Source organism: Danaus plexippus, chromosome 23 (assembly GCF_018135715.1).
Source record: "Danaus plexippus chromosome 23, MEX_DaPlex, whole genome shotgun sequence".
Taxonomy (NCBI): domain Eukaryota; kingdom Metazoa; phylum Arthropoda; class Insecta; order Lepidoptera; family Nymphalidae; genus Danaus; species Danaus plexippus.
In genome coordinates this window covers 408,175-423,480 of record NC_083551.1, presented here as the reverse complement: position 1 = coordinate 423,480, position 15,306 = coordinate 408,175, and the positions used below count along the sequence as shown (strand labels likewise).

Genomic DNA, 15,306 nt, shown 5'->3' with positions numbered 1-15,306 from the left:
AATTGACAAACTAATACTTAATAGATGAAATCCCATAGTTAAAATAATGAAAGCCTTGTTTAACTACAGGATACATACACATCCGATGTGTTGAAAAAAAGAAATTCTCATATAGATACTTTTTGGATAACCTTCTTTGACATCGAAATTAAAAAAAAAACAAATCAGTTTCTTTGATCCTAAATTTCTAATCAATATTCGTTTAATACGTCCGTGTTAATCTTTAAGTATCACGTCGATACCTTTTAAAGTAATTCATCTATAAATCCGCTGTCGCACCCTCTTCAAAAGGACTTTGAAGTCAAAATATATTTAAGAGTATTGAAACACGTTTCATAGGTGTGACGTCACTAATGTAAGTCCAATCAATCGTTGCTTCAATGGCTTTTGTTGCGTTAATGAGAAAAACGACAATAAATATTAGTTTTGCAACTAAAAATGGACATGTTCTTTTTTTTATGCCATTGACTTGTTTAAATTATAAGAATTTAAACGCCTAGATATCTCTGTTTACGATTTTTACCTACGAATAAATCAGCACCTTAGGTACCTCTTGCTATCATTCACGAAGATTTACGAATGAACGAAATGCTCCGTATAGTGTATCCGATGCAAAACTTGTACTTGCTATTTAATACAAAAAAATCTTTTATAATATTCCGAATATGTATCTCTTAAGATTACTTTCTTTGCAATAAAATAATCAAAAGATAAAACTATGAAAGATGTCTCAATTTAAATACAATTAGGTGTTTCTGGTTATATTTGAACTGAATAGATATCTTTTATTTCGATTGTATCCTCATTAACGTTTTGTAGTTAAGAAAGGAAAAGAAAAGATATGATCTGTCCCCGAACACTGATTGTGTCGCAAGTTTAATGAGTCGCTTCTGTAATGACCGTTTGATAAACACTTTTATATTTGCTCTTAAAAGTTTTAAAAATTTGATATCTCTCGTTAAATACAAACTTAATAAATGTTGCTGACAAAATTACCGCTCCGTTATAAAAAAAAATAACTAATTATAAAGATCTTATTAACATCTCTATTAAAATATTTACGTTGAAATTTGAACCATAACGTGTTACTTTAATATAGGTATATTAATATACAATACAATATTATTATAATTTATATACAATATATATATATATGTATATCGAAACCCATGAACATCAGAGTTGCGCTCAGAAAGACATTTTTAAAATGTGTTAAAAGATACATATCGTAACCTAGGTTACTTACCGGCTTGTCATTTTAAATAACCTGAATGAAACTAATTGTTTTGGATTACTACCCGTTTATAATTGTTTCTGACAACATACTCCCGAACAGACGTCAGTCGGTAGTATGTAGTTTAAGAATAATAGTAATCCGAAAATATAAGTTCCATTTAAATGATTACCTGCGAAAGTTTCAGACCTCACTAAATAACCTAGACACCGGATGTAGCTGGCTTACTGGTCAATATAAACCATCTGGGGCGCCACCCCAATACATATAAAAAAAATCATTTAAATCGGTACAGACTTTTAAGAGGACTGTAGTGACATACACTCGTACAGTAGAATATATATATATATATTAAGGATACAATAACTACAATAAAACAAAATATAACCTATAAGCCTTTATTGATATATACAATATATATTCGAAGAAAAATTAAATGCATTGGAATGCAATTCTAAGTAAGGACACTTACACTTAACTATTAAACAGGAGTAGTGAGGAGACCTCACACAATTACAGCGCGTTAACAAAGAACGTTAAGCAGTAGATTTAAATCACGGATATTTTTGTTCGTCTCGAAGGTTGTGCTTCTTCTATCTGGAATAAAAACATTAATATTATACACGCTGTTGTTGTTGAAGTCAAACTTCTTATGCGACTTGCAACGAGGTTGCGTAAACGGTTAACGCTCCTGGGGGGGGGGGGAGATACAGAGCGAGAGGGAAAGCGTGGCGCTCGAACTCATTTGGGCAATCAATTGTGATTTGTAACTATGTTAAGGTTTGTCTTAAAGACACATTAAAGAATCCTTAAAAATCAATTTCTACCGCTTCCTGCTTTCATTCTAACATTACACAGTTTGACTTGTACCGCGCGGACGGACTCCACGCACGACTATTATTTTTTATAGCTCGTAGATAGACGAGTCTTTTATCACCGCACATTTCTTCACAATAGCACTTAATAATTTTAAATGTAATATACATTAAATCTTATTTGTACTCTAAATATTCTAAATGTCTTTAATAGTATAGGTACCATATAGAAGAATTAATATAATATAAAAATTATGATCTCTTTCCGAGCCTACCTTCTACTCTCCTTATTTCTTCCATAATCCTCTCACTCCTTCTTGTCGCCATTATTCTTCCAGATGTAATACGACAGAGAGGAAGCGTAAGCCAGCCAGCCCAAATATGGCAGCATTAACGCCGCAGCGTTACGACTCACACAGTAAAACGATACTGTGGTGGCGATGGCAGCACCGCTCAGGACGGATATCTCGATGAAAGCCTGCAGGTATTGTGTAGCTTGTAGGGAATAGGATTTTATACACCTTTTTACAACGCCGTGGTCCTAGGATGGTTATAGATATAACAACACACAGATGTGTGTTTTGGGACTTCAGATAAAATTTTGCCATTATCTTGACGAAAAATTGTGACAACTTTATTCGGTTGCAACTCATTAACAACAATTATGGATTGCGTAAGTTAAGTTTTGTATTTTATTTCGTTACTGTGCTAACACCAGCCGGACAGATTATAATATTTTGGTAACAATCGAGCTATGACAGAAAAATCTGTTGGCACGGAATAAATATGATGCGGCGTCCAGACATGACATCCTGTGTTCATACCCAAGGCTTTGTTCGTCACAAAGTTCCTGTCATATTGGTTAACCCGCGCTTGTACCTCTGAACAAAAAACTAATCAATTTTAAACTTCTGAATTATAATTAAACATTTGTCGTGACAATTCATTATTATTAAATAATGTTGCTTCACCGTGCCTTGCTGCTACAACACGTCGATATTTTCTCTGGTTCTTTAGAAAAAAATGAGAAATTTCCTATAACTCACAATAAAAAAAGACAACGCAATGATTCCATAGAAATCAAAATAATTCTATGTATCTGTAATACAAGAGAATAAACGTTAAAACACTGTCTGACCGCGACGGAATGAGTTCTGAATGAAAAAATACGAAGCAGAAAAGATCGATTTGAATTGGCCGTTACAGATAATTGAAGTTGAGTGATCTTCAGGTGAGCACCAGAGAGAAGTGGCCTTTGAGACGTCTTCAGCCGAGCTGTCGCTGGAGATCATTTGATTTTCATTCCGACTCATTTGTTTCATACGGACGAGCTCGTTAACATCTATCAAGGCTATATTTTCATATGCTAATATAAATCTCATTAAATATTACGCTTTTTATCGAAATCCGTCAAGTTGGGAGAAACAAGCACAGTTCTTACGTATTTATAATTTTATTTCAGATTTACTATGATTTGACAACGAAATAATAATCCGATAGTTCTTTGGTAGAAAATTTGATTTGTCTACGCTGTCTACTATCGCGAATATAAATCTATAGACAGTTAAATAGTACTAATGTTTTCGGACATCGGCAGTACTGAATTTCGAAATAATTAAATGACGCGTAGTAATCCGATAATATTAGTTTTATCTGAATGGATACTCGCGATCTCAGACTCGATCCATATATCGACAGTTATCGGCTTAAAACTTAGATTTTCATCCGTACAAACTTTCTTTAAAGGCTTTATCATTGAAATAGTTCATAATATATTTTACTCACCAATTTCAGGTCCCTAAGACCGAAGAATATCGGCGTCCAAGCCCAGTTCAGTGCGAGCTGCGCTCCATACAAGGATAGCGGGAGCACAGCGTCATCTGTTGTGAGTTGATAGAATTACACATATCATAACACTCTTTGACCGGAATTGGTTAAAAAAAACTTGTAAAATTATTAAGAAAATATTTCAAGGTAGGTCCACAACAATATCATCAATGAAGGTATAATTTTGATTTTAATTCACAACAAGCAACTAAAATTCTCAAAAGGAATATTGTTCACAATTTTTCGTTAAAACTTCCTCATATATTTAATATTGGATATTTCTGTAATCAAATCAGTAGTTCCTGACACAAGCGGGGTCTTAGTTAACAAATTCTCATTATTTTAAATACAGTTCCTATCAATGTCAATGTTTCTAACCAGATTATACAGACTTTATATTCTGGTAAGTGAGTTCGGTAGACTTGCCAGTAAATCCTCCACACTCCTCATAGACCAGATACGACGCATAACCCATCCCACTGTATAGAACTGTCCAAGCCGGTCCAAACACCCACTTGGGTGGGTTCCACGACGGTTTCTTCAGGTCATCGTACCACGCCTTACCACCTTCCTTTCTGATCTGACCGGCGAAGTATAAACCGTTAGCCCAGCCCCCAGCGTTGGGGAGAATCACCGATCCTATTGCTGCCCAATTCGCCATACTGAAGACATTTTAGACCATTACTTTGACATTTCAACTAAATGGGCATCCATCAGAAAGGTGTCTAGTTTGTAGTAATTTATCCACAAAGACACTACGATAAAATGTTTTATAATTTCAAAGAAGGCTCTATTTATTCATATAAATAGCACCCATTGTTTTTTTCATAATTTCCACAACATATTGAGGAAATTTTAAAATAAGGAATGTAACCCGGGATTTACACTCGCGTGCGAGTCGCGAGAAGAGGCAAGAGCCGAATCACAAGGTGACAGTTTAAATACTCGATCGAAAGTGTAAGTCACCGTTCTTATCACCAGTGCATAGAGACTGGAATCGCTTGTAATTTACACTGTCGAGCGACTATTTAAACTGTCACCTTGTGCTTCGGCTTGTGCCTCGTCTCGCGAGTGTAAATCCCGGGCATGAGATTTTTGTCTTTATTATATTTCAAAGTTATTCTCTTAATCTACATACCATCTAGACTAGGACTACTTAACACAGATCGGAATTACAGAATAGTGCTACAAATTCATAACTATATTATACCTAATCTTAAATATCTTTTTTCGATTTGAAATTAACTAGTTCCTTAGATGCGGGGAGTTATTTATAACATCTATTAACAGATTGCGCACCAACTTTTCTGTGTATTTTATGTTATTCAAGACGTTTTTTATATTTTCTAATCATAGATAATTTTAGAAGCTTCTTGACAAATCTTTATGAACCTTTCATCGGTTTACGGAAACGAATGTGATTAGCTTACAGATGTAATATGAAAAGTTGATTATTTGCGAAACATAAAGCGTTTATTTTCAAAAATATACGCAATAATTAAATTATCTTCTTATAACCAAAGAGTTAAGTCCGGTATGAATATAAAATAGCGTATTTATATTATATATCTATCAGTTCACAAAATACATTTAAACAGACCGCAAAAAGCTATTTTAATGATATTAAACTTATAACAAACCAAAACCCATTATACAAAATAGTAATGCACAGTTGATTTTATAATGCCGGTCACGTTTTAAAACAGTTAGGATAGAACGCATTTTGTTACGTTCAAAAACAGTTGATGACATCATATATTAAATATTCGGCACAGTGTATGTACGCATGTATGTTACTTCAAACATCGTTAGATCCTCATTTCGAATTATAAACAAGACTTGCACCATTAAATCTTAGCCAGATTGTAAGACATACGTAAATGAAAAAACGAAACCTAAAAAATCTAATAATTGGTTAAAACACTACTTTTGCATAGTAAAATTATTTTCCTATCATCTAAAATTAAATTAAACAAACAAAACACCAAAAATTCATAAAACAGATAAATTAATATTTTTATTCTGGTGCAATACTCACACTGAGCAACAGATAATATTAAATATTCCTAAACCATTGTAACTTAATACTATATGTGTGTAATTTATATTTAATTGAAATAGAAAACAAACTTACTATATAATTATGTACAGTCAGATCTATTTTTATATATTTTTTGTTTTTTTTTTTCACTTCAATGTATTTCCCAATTATAAATCAATAAACATTGAGATACTTCACCCGCTCGCATGACGCATATAAATCAGTTTAAAGGTGTATTACTATTTAAGAATTATTACAAAACATTGCATTTCTTTAAAAGTATTGTACAACCAATTGTTCAAAGCATTACACGGTCACTCAAACTAACTGGAAATATGTTAAACGATCGGATGTTAAAATGATAAAAGCCTTAATAAATCATCACCTTTTTTTATGTTTTCAATTGTGGATTAAGGAACAAAGTTATTCATCACATTTTACATCTAAAATGCAATTGAAACTAAGCTTATGAGTTTGTGGATAAACATCAGAATTTTTTATATGAATTGAAATTAAAATCAAAGCAAAATTAGTCATAAATCACAAACAACAGGTAACTTTGTCACTATTATTACTTTATAGGATATTTTTTTATAGTAAACGCATCACAGAACATATCGGCCAGGTATTACAAAAACCACTTGAGATAATGGTAACCTTAATTGAAATTGTCATTTGTCATATTTTACAAGATATATTGTGTATTTGAAATGCCTGATCTAAATGAAATCTGTTTCATGTTAAGACATTTGTCAGCCGCAATAGGTGCATTACTCAGTTTTAGTTTCTTTACTTTCAAAGATAAGATATTATGATTATAAAAGTAAATTTTATCAACAGTTATCGTGTTGAATAAATCTCTCTGTAATCCTAGAATGAAGCTTAAAATGTTTTGAGTGTCAGTTGTTCTGAAAATGCCTTAGTTTATAATAAAAAATTTATATTTATAAATTTTTATCTAACTCTTTGTACAATAAAATAATATTCCAACATGGACATCATTTTTAATATATTTCGTAACATAATTTTTGATAAGAAAAAAAAATTATATTACGTTCGAATTTCAAAATGTTCTCCCGATTTACTTTTTTACTTGTGACTTGACTATTTATAGAAATGAACTTGTTTGTACATTCGAATTTTAAATTTTAAGTTTTTCGTTGTAGTAAAACCGATAAATTATTCTAATATTCGAAAAATTTTGTGTTATTAAAGATATTTTGTTATTTTACATACCTTTAAACACGATTTTACAACAATTGTTCAATATGAAATATCACACAAAAGTACTTAATGACGTAATTTTAAAATTACTGAAAGTCAAGTAATAGTCACTTATTACAAAGGATGAATAATTTTGTTTACTCAAGAACCGGTAATTTATATTCCTAAATATAACCCAATGGGATAAATAATTTAAAAAACTACTTACGTTCTGCTTTTAATGATAAGTCCCACACTTAGTAGAAGTTGGTCTAGTTATGAATTACGACAATAATAATGAGAGTCTTGAGAAAATTGGAAAATGGGCAGTGAAACTTTTATTCCATGTAGAAAACCCCACTGAATTGTATAAAAATCAATGTTGAACTTTGGTCTTAACGACAATTGCCTTCTTAATTTTGTTGTATTATATTGAAATATCGTGACTTTACTTGTTCCGTTTTACGCAGAGAATATTGAATATAATGGTACCGTAAAAATAAACCTTTGCGCCAAATTGTAACAGTCACACTATTAAATAATTTATAAGACCTATAATAAAGATTGCGCAGTATTACTTTTTGCAGATTTTAATTAACCTAAAATGTAATCATTTAGTAATTAATTATTTCTGTCTTAATATGTGTAAAAACCTATTGATAATAATTATAGATTACAGTTCTTTTCGCATTATTTATAATTTTGGTAAATGATTATTTACTTCTAGGCTATTTTATAATTATTATATAAATTAATAAAATATGCATACGGTTTAATCTTGCTTGAAATATCGTAATAAAATAAAGAATTTTTATTAAATCGCGTTTCTGAAACTTGTTTTTATTAAGACTTTATATTTGAAATAATTTTGAAGAACTAAAATAGTTCTAAGGGTCTTCAATTTTATAAAATAGGATGGCAATACTATAACTGATTCGTTACTGTTATCAGTTATCACTTTATATCGGCTTATTAATTATTATTATTATTTGTTATCATTTATCACTTATCATTGTCTGACAATATACTACAGTCATAACCTTATCGTTCATATTATTATTGTCTTGTTTGCAGTTTGAAGCTGGACTATTCCTAAAATAGTTTCTTTGTTTTGCCGACGAAAATACTGAACAAAATATTCATTTAAAGTTTTTATTCAACAAATATAACATTTTTAATTAAACTAAAGGTAAGATAGCTTGCTGTTCTCTATATCTTTAATTCTAATGGTATTCAATTTAAAAATATGAAAAACGCCTTTACGTTTACATTTTATTAAAAAAACGAATTCAGTAATAAGGTACACTCGACAAAATATTATGCAATTCAAGAAATGTTAGTTACTTAATATTTATCAATTATATTATTTATAGTAAACAGCATGTTATTTTCTTGAAATATCGTTTGATAAAATTGGGTTTTACAAAAAAAAAAAATACTTTAAACATAATAAATATTAAACTTCTGAATTCAAAATTAATCAATTAAAATTACACTCGAAAACACACATTCCAATAAAGTTTTGATGTAAACAATGATTATCAATTTACAAACACAAACTTTAATTTATATCAAAACAAAATGGTATTTTTTAATATTAAATGTTTATTTGGAAGACATTTTTAATTAGCCATGGTTAACTGGAGTATGATTGGTGCCATGGTGCTGCCAAACTCTGGTGGCTGGCTCGGAGCTTTGACCATGTCCGGCCAAGTCAGATCTAAGACTGGCGTATCCTGGTATGATACCATAAAAAAACCAAGTTGGAATCCCCCAAAATGGGTATTTGGTCCGGCCTGGACAGTTCTATATACAGGAATGGGATATGCCTCTTATAAGATTTATGAAGATTGTGGCGGTTTCACTGGTAAGTGAGCAAGTAGCTAGCAAGCATAGTGTCTATACTTTTTATGTCACCAATACACAATTTACTATAAGTTAGTTATAGTGTTTTCTATAGTACTACAATATTGATATACATATAACATCCAAAATATTAGTTCTAGATTATTTTTAAATGTATTTAATTGTGCAATATTATTAATTGTTTTTTCAGAGAGAGCTGTGTTGCCACTATCTTTATATGGCAGTCAATTACTTTTAAACTGGACTTGGAGTCCGGTGTTCTTCAAGTATCATAAAATGGGTTGGGTGAGTATAACCTCTTTACTTAACAGACTTCATACTCGATAGTGCATTTGATGGTGTCTACTATTTGAATGTATGAAAGTTATTCGAGGATTTTGTTTATGATACTGTGTAAAATATTTGAAAAAAGGTAGAAATTACGCCTTTATGATGTCATAACACAAACTTAAAGGAAAGGTTTAGAAATTTTTAGCTATTTCTTCTTGTTTTTTTTAGGCTTTCGTACATATAGTAGCGTTAGACGTAATGGCCGCTGCCTGTTCCTACAGCTTCTATAACATCAATCAAACAACTATATATTTAATGTCGCCATATCTAGTTTGGCTCAGTTTCGCGTCTTTCCTCAACTACACTATATGGAAGATGAACAACGATGACAAAGGCAATATTAAACCTCTATAAATTAAAAAAAACAATGACTATATGATAATATAATATTTTTGTTAAACATTTTACTATGAATAAAGACCTTATTTGTGTCAATTATATTTTGTGTGTAATTAAAATATTTTCTATGACATGTTAATTATTTAATAAACGTATTATTTCATTCGTTTTAATTTATTCAGCTCCCCTTGCTGTATGGACGCGTCCTTGTAGATTTGCTTCACTTTCTCTTTGCGGATGTTGTCACTGTAACAAAATATATACAGATTATAACATGTGACATATATATATATTTATTCTTTGTGTTTAGAAACATAAATATAAACAAATATATAAAAGAAACGATATAATAAATAATAATAAAATATGTTATTGGACAATTAAATGAGTTTGTCTTGTATTATATATTTTGAGTGACGACCAAACCTGTAATATATAATTAATGTTAGGTATTGCAAGTTACAATAATTAATGTCTTATACTTGACAGTGTTGTAATAAACGTCTATAGCTGAGTAATATTTATATGAATTTGATAAAACAAACATTAAACTATTATAATGTCCATCACTAACCTTTGTATTTTCTGACGGATCTTGACGGAGGCTATGTAAGCCTTATCTCTTCTTATCTCTCTGAGAGCTCCCTTCATCTCCTTCTTGTATTTGCCTTGTAGTCTAGCTCGTTCAGCGCCCTCCTTCGACATTTTAGAACTCTTGCTACCTGTGAAGCTGAAAGGAGAAACAAGAAACGATTTAATTTATGAGCGGATTTAAAAATTTAATTTAATTTTCTATTATAGTTGCTCTTACTCCTTAATATGTATTTTATTATACTAAATACTTGTCTATTTATTAACAAAACACTTGAGTTAATATTCGAGTCTTATAGTTACATTTTTATAAAAGCTTTTTGCACACCACAAATATTCTATATGACACATTATAAGTATATTAATATTATGTTTTTTTGTTGGCCATACATGACTTGACAGCTGAACCGATTTTGATGACATTTTTAATATAGATAGAATGTCGAAGGAGAATATTTTTCAGAGAAATTTATTATATACACTTACACAGCCTGTATATCAGGTTCATAGAGCCTGAGAGCCTTGGGCCGGACCTTCTCTCTGGCCATGTGTGTGTAGGTCTTCACTTCCAGGCATTGCTTCATGTACCGCACTATCTCCGTAACCTTATGCGACACTCTATCCGGATATAGTTCTAAATCCACTCGACCCAGTATCTGGATGTGTTGTTCGAATATCGCCTCTTGAGCTTCTATGTCGTTATAATTATCAAAGAATTCCTTCAGCATCATAGCCGCTGTCGATAGACAGCGTATTCTGAAACTATCGTCTACCTCACTGGCTATTAAGTCCCTGGCGGCCATTTTGTTGTCTACAGCCATTTTGGAACAGTCGCGTTCCAATTTCAAAATCTTGACATCTCTATTCAAACGGAATGGCGGAACGACTTGCACTGGATTCAGAATAGACGTGTTCGCGCTCAAATAAATTAAGCCTCTTAAGAAATTTAACGCCGACGGAACGTACCGCTTTGATAAACAAGTATATTCTAGAATTAACGAAACTATAAACAAACCCCTAGACACTGAAATCGAGTCTCTGAAACGCGATAAAGTTAATATTTCGGTCATGAAAATCAAAGATGGCGTCGTAACGGGATGCCGGAAGTCGGATGTCGGATACAGAATAGATACTAATTTGAAAAATATTAGCGTATTCAAATCAGGTACTTTTTTGGGGGAAAGTTTAAAATTGTCATGTTTTTCTTTAAGTAATTCGACCAAAAATTTTTTTGTTGAAACTTTATTTAAATGAACTAAATCGTAGAGATAAGGGACTATTTTGTCGAAGATCAGAAAAGACTTTATAACGTCGCTCTCTTCGGAGAGGTCGGTGAACAGATCGTGTATATACTGCAGGAGGTGAGCGAATAATGTGCTCAGCAGCTCTTTATTGTTTTGTGATAAGCTGGGATCATAGCTCTTTATTAACTTCTGTATGGCCGAGGACTGTTGGGACGGTGTCTTCCCACGCAATAGTTCCTGTAATGCAGAATTTTTATTGAACAATATATTTCAGCCAACGACACAAGATAAATATTGTAAACAATTGCGAATATCACGAAATTCGACTCAATAGATATTACATGAAAATTAATATGACTAACCTTCAAATTATCACCCACTGCCGATTTGAGATCAAAGAAGGAACCCATTTTCTCTTTGTTTTCCTCGCTCTCTTCCTCCGATTCATCTGTCTCTTTCAGATCATCTAAATCAAGCTTGCTGTTCTTGTCGTTCTGCATACTTTCTTCGTCATCATCATCATCATCATCACCATCATCATCATCATCATCATCATCATCGGAATCCACTTTCAACGTACCGTCACTTAGTTTTCCACTTTCACTCTCAGCGTTACTTATTTTCTTGTCTCTAACAATACCCGGTTCATCGTCACTAGAAGTATCACATTCTAAGTCATTTGATTCAGACATATTGTTTTCGTTCAATAGTCCCTGAGTCCTCTCGTCATTTGAACTTTCTATATCGTCGTTATGAGAGTTATTATCAACGCGGGTTATCTTTTTAGGCAAAACCTCATCATCAAGTTTCTGTTTCTTACTATCTTCATTGCTTTCACTATCAATGGATTCTGGAGACGCTGGTCTTTTCAGACTTTGACCTTCCTTTGCTTCATCATGCTCTATTTCATTATCTTCATCATTTCCATCATCAGTGTCATTGTTCTCATCATTCTCATCATCATCCTCATCAGACGTGTCCGATATACCGTCATCGAATTTCTTCCTAGCATTCGGTACTAAAAAAAAACCAAAATGATTGATGTCTTTCAAATAGTTGATACTTAAAAAACAAAAATAACATATATTTTATTCTTGACATTAATATTACACATTCAGACAGACCTGAGAAATCGTTCAGTACATTTTCAGGTACTAATGGTTTCCCGTCCTTATCATAAGCCAACATGAATTCCTTGTTGTCGTCTAGATCGAAGTTATCGTCCAAATCGTCTGCGGACCTGTTATAAAATTACGTACAAACTCACTACATTCGACATTTAACATTTGCTTGCCTTTAATAATTTCTTCTTCTAGTTGATATAAACTATTTGGTGCATTGGCAAAGCTGAGTTGTGGACATTTGATAATTAAAAACAAAACTTATGTATAAAGGAAGTTTGTGAACTTTTGAATGTCCATACAGAAGCATAGACAAAATATTTATATTATTATACCTGTGTTTCATAGTCTGTGTTCTCTTTGGCGCCTTCTCTTCTTGTGATAACATTCTCTCTTGTCTTTGCTTCTCTAATTCTTCAATTTTCTTCTTTTCCTCTTCCTCCAATTTTTCCTTGCTCTTAAGAGCATCTGATGGCTGAAATATATATAAAAACATTAATATGATCTTCATCAAAAATATCTAAAATGTTTTTCTAATATATTTCTATTCAGTATTTTATCTGTATATATAAAGCAGTAATAAAATTCTCATATTATATACAACAATAGGTTTTCCAGTTGAATAACACCCATAATATAAGTTGTTTTTATATGATATAAAAAAAATATTTAATGTTGGTACATAAAATATCCTGTAATTCATCAAACAACACAATATACATTGTGTATTAAATTTATATACAACTAACAAGCTACCTACCGTCCCTCTCTTCTCGAATCTCAGTTCCCTCATAGTCTTATCATAGTCCAAGCCTTTATCTTCTTTATTCAACAGTTTGTCTATAATGGATTCTTCTTTATGCTGCTTAAAAACAACAGGTTGTAAATCTTTCCATTCGCTATCCAATTTCTCTGTTAAATCTAAAGTCTGTTCCTTCTCCTTCTGCTTCTCCGCTTTCCTCTTCTTTGAGTCCGCAATTAATTGTTCTATCAGATCTTTATGCGACTTCGCACCGTCTTTCGATTCCGATTTTGATAGCACACCACCACCAAAATGTCCTTCTGATACAAACTCATCTGTAATATACATAAAAAATATAAAAAATCTAAAAGATTTAAAAATTATTAACACTTAACTAAGGTCACAGAACACACAAAACCCAATCCTGGCATACATCATAATAATATAATGTGTGTGTTAAGTAATAAATCAAAACATGTAAATAATTATCTTAACTTCAACTTAATAATTTTACATTCCTCTATAAAGCTGCTTATACAACAGATATGCAGAATTTGCAGAATTATCTAATGCTCGTTACTCCGATCTGAACTATCCCCAACAATATTATGTTATTGGTACTTTGATGACCAATATATTATTGTGTTAAAGTCAGCTCACCGTCTAAACCTCCGAACTTTTTTTCTTCATCTTCATCATCAGATGATCTTGGATCATCGAACTTTTCAATCTGTTCTAATGTCTGGCCTCTAAAAAATTAAATTCAATATAACAGGCTGTAAAAAGTTAATTCATTACAAAAGATCTTTAAGGATTTAATAATTTTCTTTAAGACTAAAAGTAATTCTATTGCGGGAAATGAGTGAGATCAAGTAACCCCTTCTTTATGAAGTACGAGTTATTTTTAATATTAATTAAACTATCTTAGTTAGGTTGAATGTCACATGCGACATAGTAAAGAGATCTAAGACTTTTGCTAGTATTTATTTAAATAAAAGTAATATTTTTGGATGAGATGAGAATGACAAGATGAGACATTTTCATCTGCTTGTGATCGTGGTCGCTGCAAAGTAACCGAAACTCCTGGTGTATGTAGTTGAAAATAATGAAAAATATAGTAATCTGAAAATATATGTTTTATTAAAGATTATAAAAGCTTTATTGTTATAGATAAAACATACCTGTGCGTCAATATCTCATCGTCGGCCAAGTTATAAATACTCTTTTTACTATGTTGCTTAGATCTCTCTGCAGCAAATCTAGCTATCATGCGTTCTTCCGCTGAGAGCTGACTGTTTCTTTCACCAATACGACGGTCTATGAAAGCATTGGTTTTATGCATTATCTTCATTTCTGTTCCTAAAGTCTCCTTTCTCTAAGATAACAAATATTTTTTTAATATCAAATCTGTGTTTGTTGTTTTACAGATTAATTGATATTACTATGTTATTGTATTTTATGTTATTTAAAGTTTACTAAAACTAACAAACCAGTTAACTAAATATTCATTAATACCATGAAATGAAATTTACTATCAGTGTTGACTCAACACGATAATGTTATAATACCTTTTGTATGGCCTTGGCACGAGATACACCTGGTAAACCTCGATCATGCTTAGATTTCTTTCCTAAAACTTTAAGTTTCTCCCTATTTATATGAACTTCGAAAGGGTTCAACTTCTTTTTATTTGCGTCTGCATTTCGCTTCTGATGCACTTTATCCGCTAAACCTGCATTCCTCTTATTCTTAACTTTAGCCATTATTATTAACTGTTAATTAAACAACAGAATTATGATAAATAACTATTAATTTGAGGTTACTTAGTACATCAACATTCAACGTAAATTTCACATGGTTTTGACAAATGTCAAGAACAGAAAGACTTTATTGTCAATTGTCGTAATCTTCCCACAAAAGGCTGCATTCGGACTTTATTTCATTATAGATTTT

General features: G+C 31.6%; 3 protein-coding genes across 5 annotated transcripts; 1 reads left to right on the top strand and 2 right to left on the bottom strand.

Annotated features, from left to right (window-relative positions):
- Window positions 1-1,618: 1,618 nt before the first annotated feature.
- On the bottom strand, window positions 1,619-7,514 carry LOC116774851 (translocator protein). 2 transcript variants are annotated; one of them, XM_061524005.1, is made up of 5 exons: window positions 7,350-7,514; window positions 4,303-4,538; window positions 3,835-3,929; window positions 2,325-2,527; window positions 1,619-1,831 (listed from the first exon to the last, which is right to left on the bottom strand). In XM_061524005.1, exons 2-4 carry the CDS (start codon window positions 4,535-4,537, stop codon window positions 2,357-2,359), a joined length of 501 nt encoding a protein of 166 aa, XP_061379989.1. In that variant the 5' UTR covers window position 4,538; window positions 7,350-7,514; the 3' UTR covers window positions 1,619-1,831; window positions 2,325-2,356. The 2 variants fall into 2 exon arrangements, with proteins under 2 accessions (XP_061379989.1, XP_061379990.1); XM_061524006.1 differs by lacking the exon at window positions 7,350-7,514 and adding an exon at window positions 7,154-7,291.
- A 551-nt stretch (window positions 7,515-8,065) lies between these two features.
- Window positions 8,066-9,820, top strand: LOC116774688 (translocator protein-like). Of its 2 annotated transcripts, none has more exons than XM_032667410.2 (4): window positions 8,066-8,309; window positions 8,737-8,987; window positions 9,177-9,271; window positions 9,485-9,820. In XM_032667410.2, the coding sequence occupies exons 2-4, from the start codon at window positions 8,753-8,755 to the stop codon at window positions 9,668-9,670; spliced, it is 516 nt and encodes a 171-aa protein (XP_032523301.2). In that variant the 5' UTR covers window positions 8,066-8,309; window positions 8,737-8,752; the 3' UTR covers window positions 9,671-9,820. The 2 variants fall into 2 exon arrangements, with proteins under 2 accessions (XP_032523301.2, XP_032523300.2); XM_032667409.2 differs by having other exon boundaries at window positions 8,067-8,309; window positions 8,751-8,987.
- LOC116774690 (nucleolar protein 14 homolog) lies at window positions 9,685-15,224 on the bottom strand. Its single transcript, XM_032667411.2, has 10 exons — window positions 14,922-15,224; window positions 14,535-14,728; window positions 14,014-14,102; window positions 13,372-13,688; window positions 12,947-13,086; window positions 12,615-12,730; window positions 11,853-12,508; window positions 10,733-11,727; window positions 10,230-10,385; window positions 9,685-9,901 (listed from the first exon to the last, which is right to left on the bottom strand). Exons 1-10 carry the CDS (start codon window positions 15,114-15,116, stop codon window positions 9,811-9,813), a joined length of 2,949 nt encoding a protein of 982 aa, XP_032523302.2. The 5' UTR covers window positions 15,117-15,224; the 3' UTR covers window positions 9,685-9,810.
- Between the last annotated feature and the right edge of the window lie 82 nt (window positions 15,225-15,306).

Bases quoted from the DNA above. Each gene is read 5' to 3' on its own strand.
- LOC116774851 (XM_061524005.1), bottom strand. From the start codon at position 4,537: ATGGCGAATTGGGCAGCAATAGGATCGGTGATTCTCCCCAACGCTGGG. The intron at 3,930-4,302 runs GCAAGTCTACCG...AACTCACAACAG, and splicing joins GGAGTGTGGAGGATTTACTG to ATGACGCTGTGCTCCCGCTA. The intron at 2,528-3,834 runs GTGAGTAAAATA...CAATACCTGCAG, and splicing joins GTCTTAGGGACCTGAAATTG to GCTTTCATCGAGATATCCGT.
- LOC116774688 (XM_032667410.2), top strand. From the start codon at position 8,753: ATGGTTAACTGGAGTATGATTGGTGCCATGGTGCTGCCAAACTCTGGT. The intron at 8,988-9,176 runs GTAAGTGAGCAA...TTGTTTTTTCAG, and splicing joins AGATTGTGGCGGTTTCACTG to AGAGAGCTGTGTTGCCACTA. The intron at 9,272-9,484 runs GTGAGTATAACC...TGTTTTTTTTAG, and splicing joins AGTATCATAAAATGGGTTGG to GCTTTCGTACATATAGTAGC.
- LOC116774690 (XM_032667411.2), bottom strand. From the start codon at position 15,116: ATGGCTAAAGTTAAGAATAAGAGGAATGCAGGTTTAGCGGATAAAGTG. The intron at 11,728-11,852 runs GTTAGTCATATT...TCTGCATTACAG, and splicing joins CAGTGGGTGATAATTTGAAG to GAACTATTGCGTGGGAAGAC. The intron at 9,902-10,229 runs GTTAGTGATGGA...ATTTTGTTACAG, and splicing joins ATCCGTCAGAAAATACAAAG to TGACAACATCCGCAAAGAGA.